The following is a 24748-nucleotide window of genomic DNA, read 5'->3' on the forward strand; positions in this document are numbered from 1 at the left end:
GATTAAGCTTCCAATATATGAAATTTTGGGGACACAATTCCATCAATCCACAGCAAAGCTCTTGGCACTTTTGAGTCATGAGCATTGCTATGCATATTTTGATGGGTGGGAGGCTTTTTTTTCTGGCTTGCTGCTGGGTTTTAAGTGTGCATCTGTGTCTTCTGAGCAACTCTGCACCTGAGTGTGAAAGAGACTGAAACAGTTGTGTGTGATCCAGAGAGAATGTTGCGGTGGGAGTGTGAAAGCCAAGGAAAGTGAGTACTCATTGAAACCTTTCTGCCAGACTAGATTCTGAAAAGATTTTAGTGAAATCTTTCAAACATAGGTAAAAGTAAAATAAAATGCGTGACTGTGTTCCTAACACCCTGTTTAAAAAAACCATATTACCATGTTGCCTTATTTGCTTCAGATTTTTAAAATAATAAAATGTTACCAAGTATAATTAGAAGCCTCCAGGGCACCCTTCTCTAATCTTACCCTTCTCTCTTCACCTCAGAGGCATCCACTGTCCTGAACTTGGGGTTGTTTATTCCCGTGCAAGTTTTTATTCTTTTGCACAGCAGTAAACATATTTTTCTATGACTTGTTTTTCTCATCACTACTTGTGAGATTTATCCATCTTGTCACCAGTTCATTCATTTTTCACTGCTGTATGGCAGCAGTTAACACACTACGGCCCTTGGGCTGAATTTTGGTCTGCCACCTGCTTTTATAAATAAAGTTTTATTGCAACACAGCCATGTTTATAGATTGTCTGTGGCTGCTTTGCTTTACAATGGCTGAGTTGAGTTGTTACAACAGAGATAAAGACCAACTGTCTAGCAAAACTTAAAATATTTACTCTCTGTTCCTTTACAGAAAAATTTAGTCAACCCCTGCTATAGAGTTTCCATTGTAACTATAACATACTGTTATCTGTTCTCCTGTAGGTTAACATTTGGCCCATTTCTAATTTTTTTTTTTTTTAATTTTACAAATATTGGCTTCAGTAAACATTTCTGTTTGTTCAAGAATCTCTCTAGAGTGTATAGGTGGAAGTGAAATCACTGGGCTGTAAGGTATGTGCACCTTGAACTTTATTAGATGTCTGGTCTCCTAGGTGGACCTACCAATTTGCATCCCCACTTGTAGTCCATGAGACTTCCTCTCCCTCCTCATCCTTGCCAACAACCTGGTATTTTAAGACCTTAAGTTTGGTGAGTCTGATGTATGTAAAGTGACACTTCATTACTGGTGATGGTATATGTTTTTTCAGGGTTTTTTGACCATTTGCCATTCCTCTTATTTGAATTACCTGATTACATCTTTTGCCCATTTTTCTATTGAGTTGTCTTTTTCTTTTTGATTTGCAAGAGTTCTTTACATATTCTGGCTACTAGGCTTTTTGGTTATATGCATTAGTACTAGTCTGTGTCTTGGTTTTCAAACATACATACATATCCACATACACATATGTAGTATGTACGTATACACACATACATACCCACAAATGAGTTTTTCTCTTGGGAAAATTTGTGAGGTTGAAAGGGTCTAAGGCTGAAGAAAAGGTAAGCAGATGACAGCAGTCTCAGCAAGGAAGATTGACATAGTTTTCCCCATTAGGACGTTTACATAAGCCTGCGACTGCCCCAGCATGGAGCAATGAGAGTGCCTTTCTGAGACTGTCCGTTTGGGTGAGCTGATTGTTACTGACTGCATAGATGTGACCCACAAGGTCCCAGGGAAGCCAAAGGACACTGTAGTGGGATGCTCATGGGCAGAAGGGTTTGGAGGGCTGCCTTGGACAAAAGCTAAATGTACTTTGTGGTTTTGGGTTTCCCCGTTTTGGTTTTGGCTGAAGGCAGACCTTGGTTTCATCTGGATCAAGTTGAGCCATTCTCTGGCCCACAGGGATTTAAATAATTAATCCTTTCATTTTCAGGCTAGACTACTTTTGTTTAACTTTACACTGTTCCATCATTCTCAAAATTGAGAGCGCTGGCTTCTCCCATTCCTCTTCCTCTGCCGACCTTTCAAATCAAACTTGCTGGGCTGAATAGTTACCAAAAAAAAAAAAAAAGAAAGTCTGCAGTCCTTTGGGCTTACATAATCTTATGATTTTTACCAAGTCCTTGCAGCCGTGATCTCTGTGTGTCTTAATAATGGCTTGGTGAAGCACATGGAGAAGACAGATTACACTGCCATCTTGTAGTTGGGGACCACTGAGAGATGCTGGAGTGACTTGCTCCTAATGCCATAGCAATCTCCTGTGCCGGGCCTGGTGTCTGTTCCAGGGCTGTTCTCACCACATGCAGCCTCAGTTCATTACCCAAGATCCAGGATGACCTGTCTTCATCATTACCAATATCTCTCCTAGTGGGAGGGCCACGTGGTGTGAGGCCAAGACAGACAGAACTTGGGGAACGAATATAACATTCCCTGAGCCTGTGCTGCATGTCACACCTGGCACTGTACATTTTCTCATGTCATCTCACTTGATACTTAAATTAATGCTGTAAGTAGGAGGATCAGCTTCATGGGCTGTGATGGGTGCAGTCATACAGGGCCCGTGCTTTGCTCAGAAGGTGCCACACTTGATTTAATGCTGTGCTCTGGCCGTCTTGATTGTTTTAGTAATTTTTGAACAGTGGACCCCACATTTTCAGTTTGCCCTGGACCTTGCAAATTATGTAGCTGGTCCTGTACTTAGTTAAAGCAACTGAGACTCAGAGAAGTAAAGTAATTTGCCCAAGACTACACAGCTAATAAGTGGCAGAGCTGGGATTGGAGTAATTTCTACTTGGCTGCTTCATTTATTGAAAACAGAGCCCTGGAATGAGCCTTGTTTGAAATGCACTGAAAGAACAGGGAAGCAAGGTCAGTTTGTACCACAGAAATACTGATTTTCTGTGGAGATTTGCTTATGTGTTGTTAAGTAGTTTTGTGTTGACCTCACATAGGCCACTGCCACCCTTTTCCTTGCGGGGAGGGCTCTGATCTATTATTTCTTTTGAGGTTCCTGGAAATGCCTAGAACAGGGAGCCTCATGGAGGAGCTGCTTAGGACATGGTCACTGCCCAGCTGGGTTAATGGGCTTTTTTGGTTACAAAGAAGAAATCGAGACTCCTGAGTGTATTTTAGTGAGTCATAAAGAATAAGTGAGGAATTAAAAGGCTGATCTATAGCTGGGGTACCGGAAGGATCCTAAATAGCTCTTGGAGCAGATCATGCAATCACTTTCTGGGTGGCTGAAGTTCATGGCTCCCTGACTCAGCTACTACTCCTTCTGGGTTTGCTTTTCTCTATGTGTCTCCTGTGCCACCAACCTTTCCACTCTCAAGTCTCCTAGGAAAGTGTCCTGATATTCAGGCTTTGCCCCAGACCCCTCAGAGGCTGCTGACCATTGAGGGTGAGGCATTAACCTCTGGCCATGGTGATGTGGTTGCAGGGGACCAGCATGGTGGCTTGGAAGAAGGAACTTATAGAACGAGGCAGAGTAAGTTTTGTTCTGTCCAGGTCACTGGCTGGCCAGTCTCAGGATGGGCTTTGAGTCTGCCATTGTAGAGGATGAGCTCACTGCTTCCACAGCGGGACATACCCTGGGCTGGAGAGATTTTCGGGGTCCCCAAGGGGACTCTCTGGCCTCCCTGGTGATCTGCTCTGTTTTCCCTTTGACAGCAGCAAATCCCCTGCTCTGCTCCACTGCCCGCTACCACTGTAAGAACGGCCTGTGCATTGACAAGAGCTTCATCTGCGATGGGCAAAATAACTGTCAAGACAACAGTGACGAAGAAAGCTGTGAAAGTTCTCAAGGTAGGAGCCTCTAAAAAATAATTGCAACACACACCCACAGTAACACTGAGAAAAAGACCGAAAGGAAGAAATCAACACCCATACCACCTCCAAACACAACAGCTCTGTTCAATTTTGCACTTGGCCTTGCAGCCCTTGTATGGGTAGATGCACGTGTTTTATGTGGTTGTAAGTATAATGCACCTATCATTATGTATTTTTGTATTGCTCATGCATTAAATATCATACGCACAGTTTTTTCTTCAAAATAGTCATTTGCCCCAGCTGTGTTACATACTGTTGTGTGGCACTGCTGTAGTTTTCTAAGTTGTTGTGTTGTTGGGGCCATCTGGGCTGTTTATTTTCATTGAATTACTTCTTGAGGATAAATTCCACAGAGCAGGCCGCCTGTACAGGTCACAGCTACATCTCACCATACAGCTATTGAATTCTTTTTTTTTTTTAAGTTTATATTGCTGCTAGCATTGTCTGTGCATGTCAATTTTACTATAATATCACAGATATTCACTGCTATTCTATTTTTTCCAGTTTTGCTAATTTAGTAGTCATAGAATGATAGCCTCCCCAAATGCTTTAATTTGCAATTCTCTGATTATGAGCAGAGTTAACATTCCCCCCTTGTGCTTGTTTACTACTTTGTTTTTTGTGATTTGCTGCTTGTTTCAGTGCTCTTGATTTCGGAGCTCTTTTATGAAAACTGAGCTTTGTTAGGAAACCTGGGAAGGACACAGTGGGGCAATGTCGTATCCTCCCCTGTTAAAACTGACCAGGGGTATTTCTTTACTTTTTGGCTCTTTTTAAGTAAACGTGTATTTCTTCAGTGATTACAAAGAAATGCAAAGATTTAAAAATGTACATCTATTTTAAGACACCCTAAAGAGTATGCTTTTCTAATGTTATAAACTGGTATCATCCGTATGTAATTTTTACTTTTTTCACTTATTATTATTATGTTGCTGTGATTCATGCGTATTGTTTTTTGGTACAGTTCATTTGTTTTGACTATTATTCAGTATTCCACTGTATGACTGTACTGCAGTTTATAGATTTAATAAAACTGTAAAAAGAAAAGCAAGAGAATGATGGTTAACTGGTTAACTCATATGTTGGGAGGTAGGGTAGATGGGATAAGTTCCGGGTAGTCAGATGTAGTTTATTTTCAAGGTCCTAAACTTTTATTTTGGTTAGTGTTTATTATGTTATTAAAAATGAATGAATGAATGAACAGATGGTTTATACCTACACCACCAGTGAGAGTGGGCCACACACCAAGGATTATGATCAATCCAAATCTGTGTGCCTCAGGTACAGAGAAAAGAAAATGTGTATCAGCGTAGACTTTGCCAAGGTTTGTGCAGATAACAGCTATGCAAGGGCGGCAAGTCTTGGGTAGCATTAGAATTAGCCTCTGATTGCCCCTGCCTGGAAAATGCCCTTCTTGGGTCTTCTCTTCACCAGTGGTTTCAAAGCATCGTCCCCATTCCAGGAACATCAGCATCACATGGGAACTCTTTGGAAATGCATACAATGAGGTCCCATCCAGACCAGCTGAATCAGCTTGTGTGGGTGGGCCCAGCAATCTGTGTTTTATTAAACAAGCCCTACAGGTGATTCTATTGCACTTTCAAGTCTGAGATCCACTGTTCTACACTAACCGTAGAGAAGTTTTTTAGCTTGCTGTGTACCTAGGAATTTCTAACTTCTGACTGAATGAAAGGTATTGTTAGCCTTTACACGAAGTCAACCAAAACATATGCCAATGTATAGCCAGTGAGAAATACCAAATAGGGAACGAGAATCACAAAGTCAGGTAAATATTAGCATACATAGGAGAGATTGGGGAAAATTTTCTGTAAATATTGTTTCTTACATAGTTTTTTACGTGTTTATGTATCTTAGACTCATTCATGGTGCCCCAGGATGTTTAGCAAAAGGCCTCCCAAGTCTAAGATTTGGAGGTTAGGGATGCTGATGATTTGGGCAACACCCTCTCCTGACTTTCCTGTGCCTGTCCCAGCATTTTGCTGAAGCAGATTTTTGCTTGCCCTTAAGAATAGCTGGTCCCTCTGGAAGCTGAAGTTGATACAGTCATTCCCCAGTATCTGCAGGGGATTGGTTCCAGGACCTTCCAAAGCTACCAAAATCCACGGATGCTCAAGTCCCTGATATGGATAGTGTAGTATTTGCATATAACCTAAGCATATCCTCCCGTATGCTTTAAATCATCTATTGGTTACTTACAATATGTAATACAATGTAAATATTATGTAAATGGTTGTTATACTATATTGTTTAGGGAATAGTAAAAAGAAAAAAAATCTGTGCATGTTTAGTATAGATGCAATTTTTTTCCTGAATATTTTTGATTTGCAATCGGATGAATCCATGGATGCAGAACCCACGGATATGGAGGGCTGACTGTATTTGTAAATTCTGCTTTTTCCTCTCCCTGTATATTTGGTTCTCATAAGTACGAGGTTTATGGAATAAGTTGGTGGTTTACCACATACATATGAAGCACAACTCTTGACAAATGCCTTACGAGGAGTAGCCTCATTTACAATCTCAGCCTCATGCCTTCCAGAACTCCCCTTAGACAGTAAGTTGTATATGTGCATGCTCCCAGAAGACATGTGCCATCAGGCAGTTGGTAACACTGTTGGTTGCCATTGGTATACAGCCTCCTCTCACCGGTGCCCACTGTGCAAGGTGCTGCTGTTAGCTACCTAAGAACAGGAAGCATGCCCTTTTTGCCACTGGAATCCCACAGAACCTACCTAATAACACAGTGCCCTGCACTTAGTGGATTCAGTAAGTGCCGAAGACTAGAAAAGATTTCTTTGCAGGTTGTTATGTTGTCATTATGCTATGTTTAATTTGCACTCTATGTGTGCAAATTAAGTTATGTGAGTTCAAGTATCCACAATCTATTAAAATAATAATAGATACTATTGCTGTTGTTTAAATTGAGTAGAGGAGTCTGTCATTCCCTCCATGGGAGTATGCCCTGCAGTGAGCATGACATGGGAGACGTAGACCTGCAGTCCCGTTGGCCGGTCTGTGATTCTGCATCCTCATGTGGGGGCCCTGCCCTGCCTGTGAGTCTAGTATTTAAGGGTATGCTTTTCTCATATCATGAAGCCTCTAAATACAAACTGATACTAATTTGTTGCTTTGACCCCCACAGATTTGTCACCCCACTTCCCCTGGGTGATGGAGCTGCAAAGGATTACTCAAAGCCCATCTCTTCTGAGCAGTGAGAAGCCCCGAAGTGGTTAACTTCCCTGGAACCCTCAAGCGAGAGGCATCCCTTCCTTGGGAAATTAACCCCAAATTGGGGTTCTGCCCCGAAGTGGTTAACTTCCCCAGAACCTCAAGCAAGAGGCATCCCTTCCTTGGGAAATTAACCCTGAATTGGGGTTCTCTTCCTGCATTTATTTTCCAGACCAGGAAGTTACAGGAAGAGAACATAGGTGGGGTTATAGTTTAACAATATAGGCTGGTAACTTTGAGTGAAACAAGTCAGATGACATTCCAGTAAGGCAGTTAAGTGATACACTGACAAAAGCTTGATCTTAGCAAACATTCCTTCTCCCTCCAGAGAGCTCTGTGCATGAGCTCATTTAGTCAAAATATGTCCTGTCTGCTTCTGCTGGACTTCCAGTCCTTGAAAAATGCATCTGTGCTCTCAGTTGATGTGCAAAAACAATACTGTATGTAATAATATTTATTTTGATGGGTGGAGAAAACTGGCCCCAAGACAAGAAATATAGTGCTTGAGATAATTTTATTCTAATTTGACTAGAGTATTAAAAAGTGGAGTCTCCAACTTTAGAGACACCAACTTTGTGTCAGTCTCTCCTCCCTTTCTCCCCTCTTCTTAGATTTAGTTCCCTTCGTTATCCTTGGCCTTTAAAACCAGCCATACACTCTGTAAGGAACTGGGAGTGGAAATGAGGTAATTAAAGTGCAGTCGTCATTGTATTCGTATTCCATATGGGTTGTATTAAAGACCAAAGAACGCTATGGTGGAATCGAATTTTAATTGGGACTTCATTGACTGGAAACATAACCTGTTTACCATATAATTCAAAAAGTAGTAGCTTTGGAGCAGGCTTGCCATGGCTTTTCTGTTGCTTAGAAACTCTCCCTGGGAAGGGTGCATCTGAGAGTTAGCAGATGCTGCCAGGCTCATGTTGGGCATGGCTAGCACTCAGGTGGCCTTAAAAATCTTGACTGAATGTGGCAAGCAGCCTCCAGCGATCCCCACCTCCTGATATTCATGCCCTGGTGTAATCCCGTCCCTTTGAATGTGATCTGGACCTTGTGACTTGCTTTTTAGCATGGCAGAATATGCATGACATCAAGTTTATCATCATAACTGTTTTTAGATACAGTTCCATAGCGTTCAATATATTCACGTTGTTGTGTATCCAATCTCCAGCACTTTTTTATTTTGCATATCTGAAACTCTGCACCCTTTAAATAACTCCCCATCCCCCGTCCCCCCAGTCCCTGGCAACCACCATTCTACTTTCTTTTCTATGAATTTGACTTCTCTAGGTACCTCATATAAGTGGAATCATACAGTATTTGTCCTTTTGTGACTGGCTTTATTTCACTTAGTATAATGTTGTCAAGGTTCATCTATGTTGTAGTATGTGTAAGGATGCCCTTCCTTTTCATGATTGAATAGTATTCCATTGTATGGAGATACACACACACACACACACACACACACACACACACACACACACATTTTGCTTATCCATTCATCATCCATCAGTTGACACTGGCGTTGTTTTCACCTTTCGGCTGTTGTAAATAATGCTGCTGTGAACATGGGTGTGTATGAACTGTGACTTGCTTTTAACAAAGAAAACAGCAACAGTGGTGGGATGTCAGTTCCAGGATTAGGTTCTGAAAAGTCTCTGGCATCTGCTTTGCTTACTCTCTCTTGCTCTCTCTGATGGAAGCCAGCTTCCCTGTTGTGAGCTGCTCTGTGCAGAGGCTTATGTGGAGCCCAAACGCCAGCAAGGAACTGAGACCCTCCAGTAGCTGTATGAGTGAGCTTGGAAGTGGACCCCCCCCGCCCCCATTGAGCTGTGAGATGTCTACAGCCCCATCTCACCTCACCCCCCATTGAGCTGTGAGATGTCTACAGCCCCATCTCACCCCCCATTGAGCTGTGAGATGTCTACAGCCCCGGCCAGTACCTTGATTGTAGCCTTGTAAGAGACTCTGAGCCAGCGTGAAACCATTCCTGGATCTCCAACCCACAGAAGCTGTGAGATAATAAATGCTTGGTTTTTTTAAGCTTGTAAGTTTTGGGGTAATTTGTTATTCAGCATTAGGTAACTGACACACTGAGTGCCTCTCAGGTGGGCCCTGATTTCTTACTGCTCTAGTCACTGCGAGCTTATGATGGCTCAGGTCACAGTGATGGGTGAAACCTTTGGAAGGAGACTGTGAGGGGCCTAGAAGAATAGCAAACACCAGGAGCAGTAGGTGGATGTCAGGCACTGTTGTAGACACTCTGCTTGTGTTTTCCTACTCACGTCTGACAAAGTCCCTCTGAGCGTAGGCGCTCTCATTGTCCATTTTTCTGGATGAAGAAACTGAGGAACACAGAGGTTGATCTTGGCCAGGTCCACACAGCAAGCCTGTGGTAGAGCCAGGATGGAAACTCGGGTCATCTGCTGTGTGACTCACATTCTTCATCACCAATGGGACTGTCGTCGGGTGTCACCATACTGGGTCCTGGAGCTCCAGGCGGTCAGTCCAACCTTTAGACCTATGAGCCTGTGGGGGAGGTTGAGGACGAAGACTGGTGTGTTTTCCCTCTTTGTACTCAAGCGTTCCTTTCAGTAAAAAAGAATAATGTGCCTGTCCGTCTTCCCACCTCATGAGAAACACTGGCAAGCTAAGGTCTACTGAAGAAGCCAGTGATGCTAGGAGAGTTAATTGAGTGTCTTGGCAGTCGGGTTGCAGTTTCTTTTATCTTGCTCGCTGTATCCTGGTGATAAGGCTCGAAGAGGATTTGGAAAGCTGGCTGTGAGGTTTGGCACCTCACCAGAAGCTAACAGTGACAGCTTTGTCCTATTTCTTTTGTAGAAGTGTGTGGGGGGGGGCGGGGAGCAGCCCTCAAAGTGGGCACTTTTGTCAGTGGGTGGGTAATAAGTGGGTAATGGGTGCCTCCCATGTGCCAGGCTCTGTACTGCATGTAGGGGTGCAGAAGTGGTCTTGGCCCCTTGTTGAATTGTGTTCCCCTTCCCCAAATTCATATGTTGATGTCCTAAATCCCAGGACCCCAGAATGTGACCCTATTTGGAAACAGGGTCATTGCAGATGTAATTAGTTAAGATGAGGTCGTATTGGAAGTGGGTGGGCCTCTAATCTAATATGACTGGTGTCCTTATAAGAAGGGAAATTTGGACAAAGACACACACAGGGAGAATGCCATACAAACAATAAAGGAACAAATTGGGATGACGTGTCTGCAAGCCAAGGAATACCAAAGATTGCCAACAAACCACTGGAAACTGGGAGAGAAGCAAGGAACAGATTCTCCCTCAAGCCCTTAGAAGGAATCAATCATGCCGACACCTGATCTTGGACTTCTGGCCTCCAGAACTGTGAGACAATAAATTTCTATTGTTTAAACCACCCAGTCTGTGGTACTTTGTTGTGGCAGCCCTAGCAAACTAATACAGTCCCCAAGAAGCCACACTCTAGCAGGGCACAGTTGTACCCGAGTGCAACAGCAGAAGTGTGAACCATGTGATGTAAAACTGCCAGAGAGTGATCCAAGTGCAAGAACAAGATGACATGAGGACCCAAGGGAGAGTGCAAGGGCTGATGCATTGAGAAAGAATCCTCTTGGTGGGGAGGGGTGCAGGTCTGTCTGCTGCATGGGGTGAGCAGAGCCATGCGTGGTGAGTAGATCGTCTCCCAGCCTGTGTTTCAAGATGTTCATTTTCTGTACTTGGTGTCCAGGCCTCATGAGCTCTGTTTCCACAACAGCCCTGGAACCTGAGTCAATGGATCAGAACCCCACCAAGTTCCCTTAAAGCCATGACCAAGTCCATTAGCACCTCTGTTTCCCAGGCACCTTGGACAGTTGCATTTGGGTCTCTCACCCTCCAGTCCTGGTGCCCCTGTCAACCTAATTAGCAAGTGACCGACCCTGATTTATTGCTGGAGCATGGGCTTACAGTGAATAAATATATAGCTACGAGAAGAAAGAATTAGAAATAGTGATTGCTTCTTGCCCTACCCTCTTAAATAAGTACCTCAAATAAAACCTGATTGTTGGGGGAACCAAGGGGGAGTGTCTTTGTGGCTGCTGGGCAGAGGGGTCATCAATTCAGGCCACCACTGCTAACTCTGTGGCTTCTGTGCCCGTCACCCATTGTGACCAGAGGCATATTGCATATGGTTCATTGAGGAACTGTCCTTTAGTCACTGCTGACATTTGGAGTTTTCGTTTCTCCACATGCCCCACACGCATCATGTGGGGTCTATGGTAGGTTGGATTCTTATTCTCAGGTCTTCACTCCCTTCCTCTGCCCTGTGACCTGGCAGAGTGGCCAGAGGACATGTCCCTGCCCCATGGATGCTGGGCTTGCTTTGATCCATGGAATGTTGGCAGACGTGAGATCAGAGGCTTGAAATGTGCTTGCACCCTTGGACTTGGTCTCTTGCATTTCAGTGATCTGCCATGAGAAGAACATACCCTGGGGAGCTACTGGTCCAAGGAGAATGTGATGGCACATGGAACAGACCTGGACCCACCCCACAGCCGAGGATCAGTCCCAGCTGAGGCCAGCAGAGCTACAGCCAACCTGCAGACCCATGAGAAGACAATAAATCTTTGCCATTGTTACACCACTGAGATTTTAAGGTGTGTTTGTTAAAACTGACTAATATTGGATCTTCAGGAGATGTGTGTGTCAGTATGTATTTAACAGGTATTCATTGATTGCTGCTGTGTGCAAGGTACTGTACCCAGGAGAGACAGGGACATACCAAATTTTGTTAAATCTTAAGATGCCATCGAGTTTAAGATCCACCCTTATTTTATGTTTCACTGAGAAACAGTGCTGACAATTAAATTATTACACACTGTAGATTTTAAGATGCATCTCAATTTCAAAATGTTAAAATGTGAACATGCATCTTAGAATTGAGGAATGGGAACAGGGAACAAGACAGGTGTGGCCTCTGCTTTGATGGAGCTTGTATTCTATAGGAAAAACAGGTGTTACATTGTTGTCTGCATGAGGAATGCATGGCAGAGGCAAAGACAGGATGCTCTGGAGGTGAGTGCCAGGGCGTGTGTTAGTCTATCTCTGTTGCTTATAACAGAGTAACTGAAACTAGGTAATTTATAAGGAAATGAAATTTATTTCTTACAGTTTTGGAGGCCGGGAAGTCCAAAGTCCAGAAAACACACCTGGTGAGGGCTTTCTTGTTCTTGGTGGTGACTCTACAGTGATGCAGGGTCTCACGTGATGAATGGCTTGAGCAAGAGAGAGCTAAGCTTCCCACTCATTCTCCTTATAAAGCCATCACGCTGCCCATTTAGCTCAGTTGGTTAGAGCGCAGCTTTATAACACCAAGGTCACGAGTTTGGATCCCTATACAGGCCAGCTGCCGAGAAAAGAACAAACAAACAAATAAAGATAAAACAAAACAATCTTAAAGCCACACATTCATCACATTAAAAAGCCATCAGAACCACACTCATTACCATCCATTAAACTACCAACAGATTAAGCCATTCACAAGGGTTCAGTCCTCACAATCTAATCACCTCTTAAAGGCCCCACCTTTTAATGACCATAATAAGATTTCCCACCCTCAACACAGTCACAGTGGGGACTAATACATGAACCTTTAGGGGACACAGTTCAACCCACAGCAGGGCGTGTGTAGGGTACTGGGCCTTCTGGAAGTGAATGACAGGGTGTGTGCAGTGTACTAGGGCTTCTTGAGATGGTGATGCTGAGGTTGAAACCAGCAGGATGGGATGGTGTTAACTGGACAAGAGAGAGGAAGGTAGGGGAGGAGGATCCTTCCAGGCAGAGAGAAAGCAGGTGAGCAGACCCACAAGTGAGAAACAGTGTGGTGCATTTTAAGAACCACAAGACCCATATGGCTGCCCTGTGGTGGACATCAAAGAAAATCCAGAGCTGCACAGAGAACAGCTTTAATTCAGAAAAATCATTGCAGTAGGGGGAAGGAGACCTCAGTATAGAACTGGGCTCAACTCCCAATGCAACAAGGAAAAGTAGGAATTTATAGGCAAGGAGTGGGTTGGGGGGTTGGTGGATGGAAAATTACTAAGAGGAAACGTCAAGGTGTGTGGGGGGGATTCTGGCTAAACAGACGTAATGGGATTCTTGCTGAAGGCAGGCCAGGGTGATCAGACATCACCTGCGGGATGGCAGAGGGTGAGGAACCTGAGGAGACAGGGAGGGTGAGCAGGTACAGAGGGTGGGGGCTCTTGATAGACTGACTTAGCAGGATTCTTGCCAGAATCGGACAGTGTAGAGGGGAGCACAGAAGCCCAAGAGTCAGGGCCTAGTTGAGAAGAGAGTTCAGAAGAGCCTGAGCAGAGTCTGGTCAGGAGAGAATCTTTGTGCTGGGCAGGAAGAGAGTGGCCTGGAGGGCGGCTGGAGTGGTCAGCAGTGGCTGTCTGTGGAGTGGCAGCCTGGGAAACCATATTAAGGATATTGAACTTTCTTCTACAGACAATGGCAAGTCATGGACAGACATGTGAAGGCTATGATGGTGGGAATAGATTGGGGAATGCTTCAGGAAGTATGTGAGGGTAGGATAGCTGGGATTTGACGAGAATTGGATGAGGGTAGCAAGGGGTAGAAGTAGCCCACGGCAGATCACCACGGGGATCCTGGTTTATGGAACTGGAGAATCTGCTGTGTTATTTTCCAGTGGTGCCTGCTTTGGCTGTGCTGCTCCAGGCTCCTACTAGCCTGGGCAATTGAGAATAAGAGGAGCTTATGCTTTGGAAGAGACCTTTGCTTTGTCATCAAACAGAACCAAGTGACTGAGTAGCCAAAGATGATTTCTCGAAAATTTGTGGAGGGCATGTGATGGGAGAAGGGCTAGTTTTTAGTTTAGTTTTTCAGGTGTGTTTGGAAAAGAGGTTTATATTTAAAAAAATGGTAGTCTGGATTTAGGGGATCCAACCAAAAATGTCACAACCTAGAATTTGATGGGTGGTCAACGTTTACCCAAAATTTATGGCTGTCAAGTGATGAAAAGAGCTTTGTCAGAGGAGCCGTAGGAAAGGCTCATCACCCTTAAAGAATTCATTTAGTTCTATGTAGAATAAAACTGCTGGAGGTACATTCAAGAGGAGGGATGTAGAAGCCTTTTTTCCACTTTTAATTTAAGAATTTGAAGCCCAGCTGGGCTGAGGAAGACAAAAACACTGACTTACTTGAAGAAACAGAAGGAGGTGGAAGAGGTTGATTGCTGTCTTTCTGTACCAGTGGGGTTTTCTTCTTTGTAATTGAGTGTTTGCATCACTCAGGCTTCCTTTTCTTTAACTGCTGCAGCAGGAGTTTGAAGATTTCTGAAACATCCTTCATTTAGAAGCAAGTCAGAATGATTCTGTACTCAGGACAGTAATTGCTTCCTGATCTCGTAACTACTGTGGTAATCTTCAGAGCTGTTTCTTTAGTCTCCCCGACTCTAGTCGTGTGCTTGTCACCCCTCCTCTTCCCACTCCAGGTTCTGTCTCCTTCCTTTCTCCCTCTCCCTGGCATATGGTGGAGTCCAGCCCGGACACGTTGCAGAGTGGCCTCCTCCTGAAGCCAAGGGACCACCTTTCAGGGCAGTGGGATCAGGTGTAGGGCTTGCTCTCTCTGCAAGTCTGCTCTGCAAGTTTTCAAAACCCCAGGACTGCTGTGTTGTGCTACTTGATTATGCATGGGACATTTATCCGTGCATGAACTGACTGCTTGTGGCCTTCATCACCCTCACCTCTCCCACCAATACTCTTTCATTCTTGACTCTTCCAGATATTCATTCATACATATCCTGTGTAGAATGCCTCCTGTTACCCAGCCCCACCCAAGTACTGGAAGAAATACAAAGCTAGATCAGATCAAAGTTGCTGACAGTCTTGCAAGTTAGAGACTTAATGTCCTATAGATAATTGCCCTGAAGAGTGTTAAATGCTGAAATGCAGGGATGAGCATCATGCCATGGAGTGCGGGGCAGGTGAGGAATGGTGGTCTTCCCTAGAGGGATATGGCAAGGCTTTGGAGGAATGAAATCCATGCCCTTTATTTAAGGATAAATAAAAATGGACCTAGAAACAAGTGTGGGGCTGGGCACACTTGGGGTAGTATATTCAAAGCAGAGATTCTGAATGGATGGAGCAAAGTGTGCATGTCTGTGTGTGGGGTAGGGAGATGTGAAACTGTTAGCATGCATTGAGGCTGGCTGGTGGACGTCCCCTCTGTGCAGGCTTCAGTGGGAAGGGGGAGACAGAGGAAGAAAACCAGGAGAAATGAGATGTTCCACCCTGGCAAAGAGATTGATAGGAGCAGCTTTTTACCATTGCATACAGTGAGAATTCTGAGATGAGTGGGTTGCAAGCTTATGTCAAGAGTGATTGTCATTGGTCATTCATGGAACCATTGAAGACCTATATTATGTACTTCATACAAAAGGAGGGGATGGGAAGACAAGGGAAAGGTCCACAAAAGACAGAGCTGTGCAAATCCTTTGGGGGACCATTGGGGTCGAGTTTCTAGGGTTTCTTCTATGATTCTTTCTAACATTAGGTTCTTACTTTGGAAGACTTGAGGTGGTCCAGGAACTCTGTATTAGTTAGAATATAGGTAAGCAGCTGTAACAAAGAGACCCCATCATACAGTGGCTAACATAGGATGGAGGTCACAGCTTAATTAGTACCTTAAATAAGATGAAGTCTCCCACATGGAATACCCCAGGGAGGAGCAGTCTAGGTCAACAGGGAGCTCTTCTCTTCTCGAGATCCTAAGACTATTTCCCAGATCAGAAAGGAGGGAAGATGGGGAACACCAGGACAGGTAGCTTCATCTTTAAGGAGATGACCTGAAAGTTGCACATACTGCTTATACTCATGATCTGTTGGCCTGAACTTAGTCACATGACCACCTAGCTGCAAGGGAGGCTGAGAAGTGTTTACTTTCTCATAGTGGATACGTTATGCCCAACCAAAACTCAGGAATTCATATAAAGAAAAGGCAAAAAGGGAGAGTGGATGGATATGGGGATTAATTAGCCATAGTCTCCACCACAGACTCTTTGAACTGAGCTAGCAGTTCAAAGGTTAGTTTATGCCAGCAACGTGTCCTATGGGTTTTTGGCACTGACTACCTCCAGACCCACAGACTTTTAGAACCATTGCTGCTGTGAGTGGAGTTAATTTAACCAGCCTGAGAGAGAACACTCAACCCGTGCTTTGCTTTCTTGGGCTCTCAAGTGAGATGGGTCTAGGCTGGAAAGCTCTGTGGTCCTAACAGAGAAAACTCCACTTGTAGGTGCTGAGACTCACATCCCATAGTCACATCCTGCTCCCTCACCCCAGAGGCCGAATCCCAGAAGCACTTGGCCATCTTCCATTGTGGGCTCATTTACTGTAGACTTTTGAGACCCTTTGAGAGCCAAGCCTTTGTCTTGATTTTGGAGTGTGATCCAGTTATAGTCATTCTTCCAATGACAGGAACCTGACTTTGATTTTGCTTTTTTCACAGAGGTCAGCTGGCCTCAGATTTGGGTCAGTTTGCATCTGAAGGAAGTCTCCAAGGACAAACGCTCCATCCTCATTAGCTGATTTCTCAGGCAGTCTTTCCTATGTGGCTCAGAACCTTTTATAGATTTTCCCTCAAACTGATTTTGGTCTGCCAGTGCCTGTCTGCTTCCGATCTGGAAATATGCTGTGTGTTTGAGGGAGGTGACTCTGTTGCCTCCCTCTACCCAATACTTACCCTGCTCCCCTATCCCCAGTCCTGTTACTTACATCTTTCTCCCAGCCAGTTTTTAAGTACATCCACAAATTCTTTGGCTCTCTTCTCTCCGAGTGGTGGGGCCTACATCCCTTCTGGAAACTGGGCCAGCTTTTGTGTCTATTTTGACCAATAGAATATGGCAGAATTGATGCTATGCGACTCTACGCCTAGTGTATGAAAGGCTACACCTCTTCTTCATTGCTGTCTGGAATACCCTTTCTTGAAAGCTTCAGCCACCATATAAGCACGGGGCCGAGAGGCTGCTATACTGTGAGGAAGCCCAAACTGGTCTGCACAAAGAGACCATGGGGAGCCCGTACAGAGGGAGGGCTGCCCGCAGCCCCTGCTGCTTTGGCCTGCTGCTGTTCCAGCTTCAGCCACCATCTGACTGTGGCAACTTGTGAGGCCCCCGACCAGAACTGCCCCTCCCTTCCAAAATTCCTAAACCATAGAAACTGTGAGAGATATGAAAATGTCATTGTTTTAAAGCATTAAATTTGGGGATGATTTGTTACATAGTAGCAGCTATTTGGAACCTCAGTCAATCAAAAGGCATCTTTCCGCACCATTTATGTGCTCCCTTTGGTAGAGGAGCTGATCAGCTCCCACTCCCAGAGTCTTACTGCTCCCAGTGGCAGCTCAAACCCCAAGAGAGCTTTCATTATGGCCCTTGTGTCCCTGAGCTCTCTCAGAGATGACCACTCCCTGGTGATGCATGCACAGGCCAGAAAGGCTGTGACCCCCAGGCTCTGGTGTGTCATGTGTCAGTCACTCAAAGCCATTCCTTGTCACCCCACAGTAACATGCCCAAAAGGATGCCTCCGTCCCTTCTCACCTCAAGCGTGACCCCCAGAAGCTGTGTACGGTCCTCCTGACAGAAGCTGAGTCCTAGTCCCTGACCCACCACTTCCTCAGCATGAGACGGAAACCTGGGAGAACTTTATTTTCTCCGTGTCACCCCGTGCTAGGCACAGGAGGTGCGGAGGAGAACGTTAGATGCGAAAACATTTTTAAAACATCCATCAGGCTTTGGGTATATATTTTAGGAGCAAGCTGGTTTTGCAAGCCGTCCCCCTCACTTTAGCAACTAACTGTATTAGCATATTCATGATATAACACATTATTAAGAGCCTGGGCTTTGGATAGGTCCAGAGGGCATTTCTACCAGTTAGTAGCTCTGTGACTTTGGGCAAGTTACTTAACCACTCCCGAGCCTCTTCAACACACAAGTGGCCTGGCCTGCCTCTAGGCTTGCTGGGAGGAAAAGTGAGAGAAGGCTCTGGGGCACTTAGTGGATATTCCTAAGTATGGGCTCCACTCCCCATGGGCCAACAGTTTGCCTGTGTAGCCAACAACTATCAGAGCTTCTGGCCTGAGCCTTCTCATCTTTGGAGAAACACCAAATGAAGAACCAGGTGGGTTCTCCAGGGTACTCTGTCTCTGACAGCTAACAGGGGTTTTCTTTTTCCTGCCCATTGGCAAGGAGCCAGGGCCCAGGCTTGGTTCCATCTGGCATCTGACTTCCTGGCCTAACAAAAACTGGAATACCTGTGGAACGTTCCAGAGCGTGAATGTCCAGATATAGCTAGGGGTGGAACAGACCCTCTTCTGGGAAGGCAAGAATGGGGGATGCTCAGGAGGGGTTTCTGTTGTCAGAAGTGCCTGCTATAATAACTCCCCAGATATGTCCTCCGAGAAACTGTATCACTGATAAATAACAGAGGTGAATCTCATATTAGCTTTTGTTCATCCAGTAAATATTATTGTTAGGCACTTGGGATGTTTCATTAAACAAGAGAGACCCCCTGCATTATGTCGTTCTCTCTTTTTCTAAAGACTGGCACCAATCTGAAAGCTGCCCGTAAATCTTGATTTGTTTGGAGACAATTGCTTTGATTGTTTATCAGGAAGAACAAAGACTTGCCTTCTGAATGCAAGAGTAATCTTTTAGACCAAAAGCTGTAAGGTGGAATCTGGAAGGAAGGGGAGAAAAAAGTCTCTGGGATCACTGCTCCATTCTAGATGATTACACTTTGAGACATTTGGAAGGGACGAGTCATCTAAGACTAATTTATGGCGTGTTTTCTATTAGAATTGCAAAATTCTCACAGTTGGAAGGTGTTGAAATATGACTTCACATCATATTTAATACATACTATATTTAAAACTGGGATATGAACTGAAAAATGAAACAAAACTAGAAGGTACTATCTAATTTGCTAGAGTCTGAACTTATCTTGATTCTGCCTTTGCCATTTTTGTTTCCACTGTTGTTACTTAATGTATTTCATTAAGGTATTTTGAATCTGAGCCATACCATACCACACTGGCTGAGCTGGAACTGAACCAGTGGTTGTCTGAGTGCCTGGTCCCTACCCAGTCTGACCATGTGGCAGGCAGCACGATGGCCACGGCTGCTGTGTTGTCCAGGGGACCGAGGCTCCACGTCGACTCTGCTCCAGTTCAGGGGCAGTGTTAGTGTTAGTGGAAATGGCTTAGGTGGTGGGTTATCTGTATTGTCAACCCTTGAGCTCCTAATCTGGTAGTAAAATTCAGATGATTCTGTAAGATATTTATATCTTTGATGAAAAGATCTGGAAAGTGGAAATGAGTGTGATCAGGGATCTATGGCAGTAAAAGGTATTAAAGGAGAAGGCCATGTGGCTAGTGCCAAGGAGCGTCTAGAGCTAGATGAGTTACCCTGGAGAATATCTAGTTACAGTGATCCTTTGCCTGCAGTGGTAGAAAAATGTAGGCATTTGGAAATGTCGCTGGTGAGTTTCAAAATGTTCAAGGAGGGTGTGGAGACATGATCAGCATTTAATGGATGGGATCAGGGAAATTTAATGTCTTTCATTGTGGGGTAGCCTCACAAAGCAGAGAATTGTCCTGCCCCAAATACCAGTAGTGCTCTGGTTGAGAGGCATTAGACCAACTCTTTCATTTTATAGTGGAGAAAATGCAGGCACAGTGAGGTAATGTGATTTGTCCAAGGTCACACAGCTAGGAGATGGCAAGACTGGAATGCCAATCCAGTTCTTCAGGCCCTAAAACGCAGGTCTCTTTTCATCATGCTTTTGTAAGGGAAAAAAATAATATGTCTCAGTAAGTAGAGGGGAAAAATCTGCATGGTATTGTGTACAGTGTTGGCACATTATACATGGCACCGTTTGACACCCATATCTCCAAACAACAAAAGCAAAGTAGTGAGAGATTGTGTGCACGTATGTGTGATTACCTCATTTTCTGCCAGCCAAAGGCCATAAACTAAACTCTGTGTTCAGTGCGGGGGTCCTGAGCACCACTATATAGAAGGTGTCAATAAGTGCATTGCTTTGTGTTAGGTTTTTAAACAGCTATATTGAGATGTAATTCGCATACCTTACACTCACTCATTTAAAGTGTGCAATTCAGTGTTTTTAGCATATTCACACAGTTGGACAACCATCCCCACTGTCTAATTTTAGAACATTCTCCTTACTCCAGGAAGAAAACCTGTGCCCGTTAGCAGCCATCCCTCATTAACCCCTGCAGCCCTCCCTCCGCCCTGTGCAACCACCAGTCTACTTTCTGTCTCTACAGATTTGCCTATTCTGGACGTTTCACAGATATACAGTCATAGCCTAGGTGGTCTTTTGTGACTGGCTTCTTTCACTTAGCATAATATCATCAACGTTCATCTAAATTGTAGGGTATATCAGTTCTTTGTTTCTTTTTATTGTTGAATAATATTCCATTTTATGAGTATACCACATTTAATTGGCCATACACCAGTTGTTGGACATTTGCAGTGTTTCCACTTTTTGGCTATCATAAACAGTGGTGCTTTGAATATTTGTGTACAAATTTTTGTATGGTCGTATGTATTCATTTCTCTTGGGTATATACCTAGGAGTGGAATTGCTGGGTCATCTGGTAACTCTGTGTTAACTCTGAGCAACTCCCATACTGTTTTCCCAAGTGACTACATCGTTTTACATTCCTACTGGCAACACACAAGGGTTTTGCTTTCTCCACATCCTCACCAACACTTGTTGGCTGTTTTTTTGAATATAGCCATCCTAGTGATGTGAAATAGTATCTCATTATGGTTTTGATTTATGTTTTCCTAGTGACTAAAGGTGTTGAGCGTCTTTTCACGTGCTTGTTGGCCATTTGTATATTTTCTTTTGAGAAATGTCTACTCATATCCTTTGCCCATTTTTAAATTGGGTTATCTGTCTTCTTATTGTTGAGTTGTAAGGGTTCTTTATATATTCTTCAAACAAGTCCTTTATCGGATATATGATTTGCAGATATTTTCTCCTATTCTGTGAGTTGTCTTCCCACTTTCTTGACAGTATCACTTGCAGCACAAACGTTTAATTTTGATGCAGTCCAGTTCATCTATTTTTTCTTTTGTTGCTTGTGCTTTTGGTGTCATAGCTAATAAACCATTGCCTAGTCCAAGTGCCAAAGATTTACTCCTATGTTTACTCTTCTTTGAAGAATTTTGTAGTCTTAGATCTCACATTTAGGTCTATGATCTATCTTGAGTTCATTTTTATGAATGGTGTGAATTAGGAATATATTATTTTGCATGTGGATATCCAATGGGCAAGCACCTTTTGTTGAAAAGGCCATTCTTCTCCCATTGAATTGTCTTGGCACCTTGGTCTGCTTTGTTTTTAATAAATACACAACATTGACCCCCTGGCTATATTTCTAGTCTGGAGACAAATACACAAGTAGTGTGTGACAGTCCTTCCCTTCTAAGGATTTATATTCGTGTGACAGTCCTTCCCTTCTAGGGATTTATATTCAGTTAGGACAAGCTGGGAAACAAATATGAACACAGCCAAACCTGTGTGATGATATAACAAGCATTTTTTAAAAAGTGGTCAGATCCCTTCTTCATTGGATGACTTCATAACACCATGCACCTGTCTTTCTGAGAACCAGTGGCAGTCACCTTCACCAGAATAATAAATCTTTACTCCACAGGTAATGATAGTTGTAGCAGTAGTTGTACTAATTGGAAACGGTCCTATGAGTGTTGAATATGTGCCAGGTACTTTTCTGAGCACTCGATACTTATAATTCATTTAAACCCTGCCAGAACCTCATGAGGCAGTAACTGTTGTCCACATTTTATTGATGAAGAAAAAGAGGCTAAGGGACATTAGTTAATTTGCCCTGGATCACTCCAGCTAAGAGGTAAAGGGGCTGGATCTGGACCTGGCAGCCCAGCTACACTTTCAACAATGAGCTAAACTTCCTGCTATAGTCTGAATGTTTGTGTCCCCCCAAAATTCATGTGATGAAATCTTAACCCCCAATATAATTGTATTAGGAGGTGGGGCCTTTGGGGAGGTGATTAGGTCACGAGGGTGGAGCTCTCGTGAATGGGATTAGTGCCCTTATAAAAGAGACCTCAGAGAGTTAGGTTATGTCCTCCACTGTGTGAGGACACAAGGAGAAGGTGCCATCTGTGAACCAGGAAACAGGCACTCACCAGACCCCAAGGCTGCCAGCACTTTGATCTTGAACTTCCAACCCTCCAGAACTGTGAGAAATGAATGTTTGTGGTTTATAGGCCACTGAGTCTATGGTATTTTATGGAACTGAGACACTGCCTCTCTAGTTCACTATTCTGTCCCCAGCACCCAGCACGTAGTTGGCACTCAATAACTGTTTGTTGAATACACAATTGGATGAAATGAATAAATGACCAGAGGAACAGTCCAGACAGAGCAGCCATGGCCAAGGGAAGGGAGGATTGATTTATGGGAAAAAATTAGAGGAATGAAATGCGTAGAGGGGATTTGCCTAAGTGAGAGTGATGACTGAAGTGGGAAGGCGCCCAGGGGACAGAATTGTTTAACATGGTGGTGAAGGGTAGGAGGAGGAGTGAGGGGCAGGGGCGTGCGGGCTCAAGACTGGAATACGAATGAAGAACCACAGAGCTTACGTTATAGCCTGTGGAACGGTTCGTGTAAGGAGAGCAGGCAAATGCCATCATGGAAGCAGAGACACCTAGGGAGTTCTACCCATCACGTAAAGGGTGCTGGCCGGAGAAGCCCGTGGTCTGTGGGGTGCAGGGCAGCCCAGCGAGGCTCACCATGCTATCCAATCACTTTCATTCTGGAGAGAAAAAATTGCTGGTCATGGAGTTCAGCAGAAGTGGCATCTCAGAAGAGAGGCGTTCACAGAAGTGTTCAGGCAGGGAGAGCAGGTTTTTGTAAACAAGGAGAGCTGGGTGGGCTAGAGGTGATTGACACTGGGAATTTTTAGCCTCTATGCTTCTCTCACAGTAGATAAGCTCAAAAGGTCGTCTCCAGCTCAGAGGGTGAGGTGGTGCCATTGTGAGACAGCAGGCAAAGCCATGAGGCCGACTTCCTCACAGATCCAGTGCCCCCCACCTGCCAACTGGTGGAGAGAGAAAACAGCCCTCACTGATGTGACCAAGCACTCGCAGCATGCCAGGCACTGTTCATTAGCATGTGACACATGTACCAGAATCCTCTGAGGAAGTTACTCCTGTTATGATCCCTATTGCACAGGGGAGGAGAATAAAGTTTAGGGAGATGATGGGACCTGTGTGAGGACATCGAGTAAATGGCAGAACCAGGATGTGTGAACCAATGCTCATGTGACCTCAGTGCCCAAGCTCCTAACTACTGCCTTCTGAAGACACGAGCCCTGCACCTTGGGATCTTACAGTTTGGTTTGGGTGACCAAGTGAACAAACAGAAGATGACAAGTAAGGGCCAGGGATGAGATGAACAATTTGTAGATGCCGCCATCCAGGATGGAGCAGCAGTGGTCAAAGAAATGAGGGTCAGCATGGGGGAGAAAATGGTAAGGGCTCATGCCGTCCACATGAGAGTTGAGAACTAATGAAGTAACTTCCCTAAGCTATAGTTTTCTCATCTTAAAAATGGGAACAAGACTAACTCCTCATTTATTGTGACTATCAAATTAATGTTGGTAAAGAGCCTAGCACAGGGCCTAGCACGTAGGAAGCACTCTGTAAATAGTAACTGCAGTCATTCATTGTTGTCTGGTTATTGCTATTGCATTATTGTATTAAGCAGGCACTGTCTTAGGTGCTGGGAAACCAACAGGAAGAAGCCCCAGCCCCAGCCCTTGAGAAGCCTGTAGTCTAGGGAAGGTGATGAACGTGTGAACAGATAATTCCCATCTAAGCTTGCTTCCTTTTCTGTGCCCTTCCCACCCCCGACAGAAAGTGTGGTACACAGTAAGTACTCAGCAGATGTTGTCAAATGAGTAACCATCCATGCATATTTTTAAATAGAATATGATATGTGCAACATGAGAGTTGAACCCAATCTGTCGTTTGGCTGATCTGGGCCAGGCTTGGCTCCATTCCGCAAGTTTTGTTCAGATTTGCTCTACCTATTTCTCTTTCTGGGAGCAGTGGGCTTCCCAGGGCATTGTTTTCTTGTGGCAGTATCAGAAGTACGAAAGCCCAAGCCCAGCTGTACAAGTGTATTTTAAGCTTCTGACATGTCACATGCTGTGGTCCCACTGACCAAAGCAAATCACATGGCCAAGCCCAAGATCAATGGAGTGGGGAAAATACTTCTAATGAGAGAGACTGCAAGGTGGCATGGCCAAGGGCATGGGTGCAGGAAAGGGTGGAGAATTGGGAACACTCATGCATCTTTCACAGTGAAGTTTGGAGGGGAAGTGAGCCTTGGCCTCAAACATCTGCCCTTCAGTCTGGCAAATGTCTTGTTTTCCAGGAGGCCAGCCAGGCTATGGCATGGTGCTGTCCTCCCCACCACCCCCCACGCCTGCCCTCAACTCCTGCCCAAGGGTCTGTGCCAACCACCCAAACTCATAAAGGCCTCTGTGGCTGCAGAGCGAACTCTGGCCCAAGCCAGTGCTGCCTTTTATTGAGTCTGCCTCTGAGTCATTAT

At 44.5% G+C, this 24748-nt stretch overlaps 1 protein-coding gene across 2 annotated transcripts in view; it reads left to right on the forward strand.

The window, feature by feature from the left end:
- The window catches only part of LDLRAD3 (low density lipoprotein receptor class A domain containing 3), a 231769-nt gene that overhangs the window by 120796 nt on the left and 86225 nt on the right, over positions 1-24748 (forward strand). The window contains exon 4 of one of the 2 annotated variants that reach the window (XM_063095443.1): positions 3658-3792. In XM_063095443.1, the coding sequence (XP_062951513.1) occupies positions 3658-3792 (135 nt within the window). The remainder of the gene's footprint in view (positions 1-3657; positions 3793-24748) is intronic. The other variant, XM_063095444.1, reaches the window with a different exon arrangement.

Source organism: Cynocephalus volans, chromosome 4, assembly GCF_027409185.1.
Source record: "Cynocephalus volans isolate mCynVol1 chromosome 4, mCynVol1.pri, whole genome shotgun sequence".
NCBI lineage: Eukaryota > Metazoa > Chordata > Mammalia > Dermoptera > Cynocephalidae > Cynocephalus > Cynocephalus volans.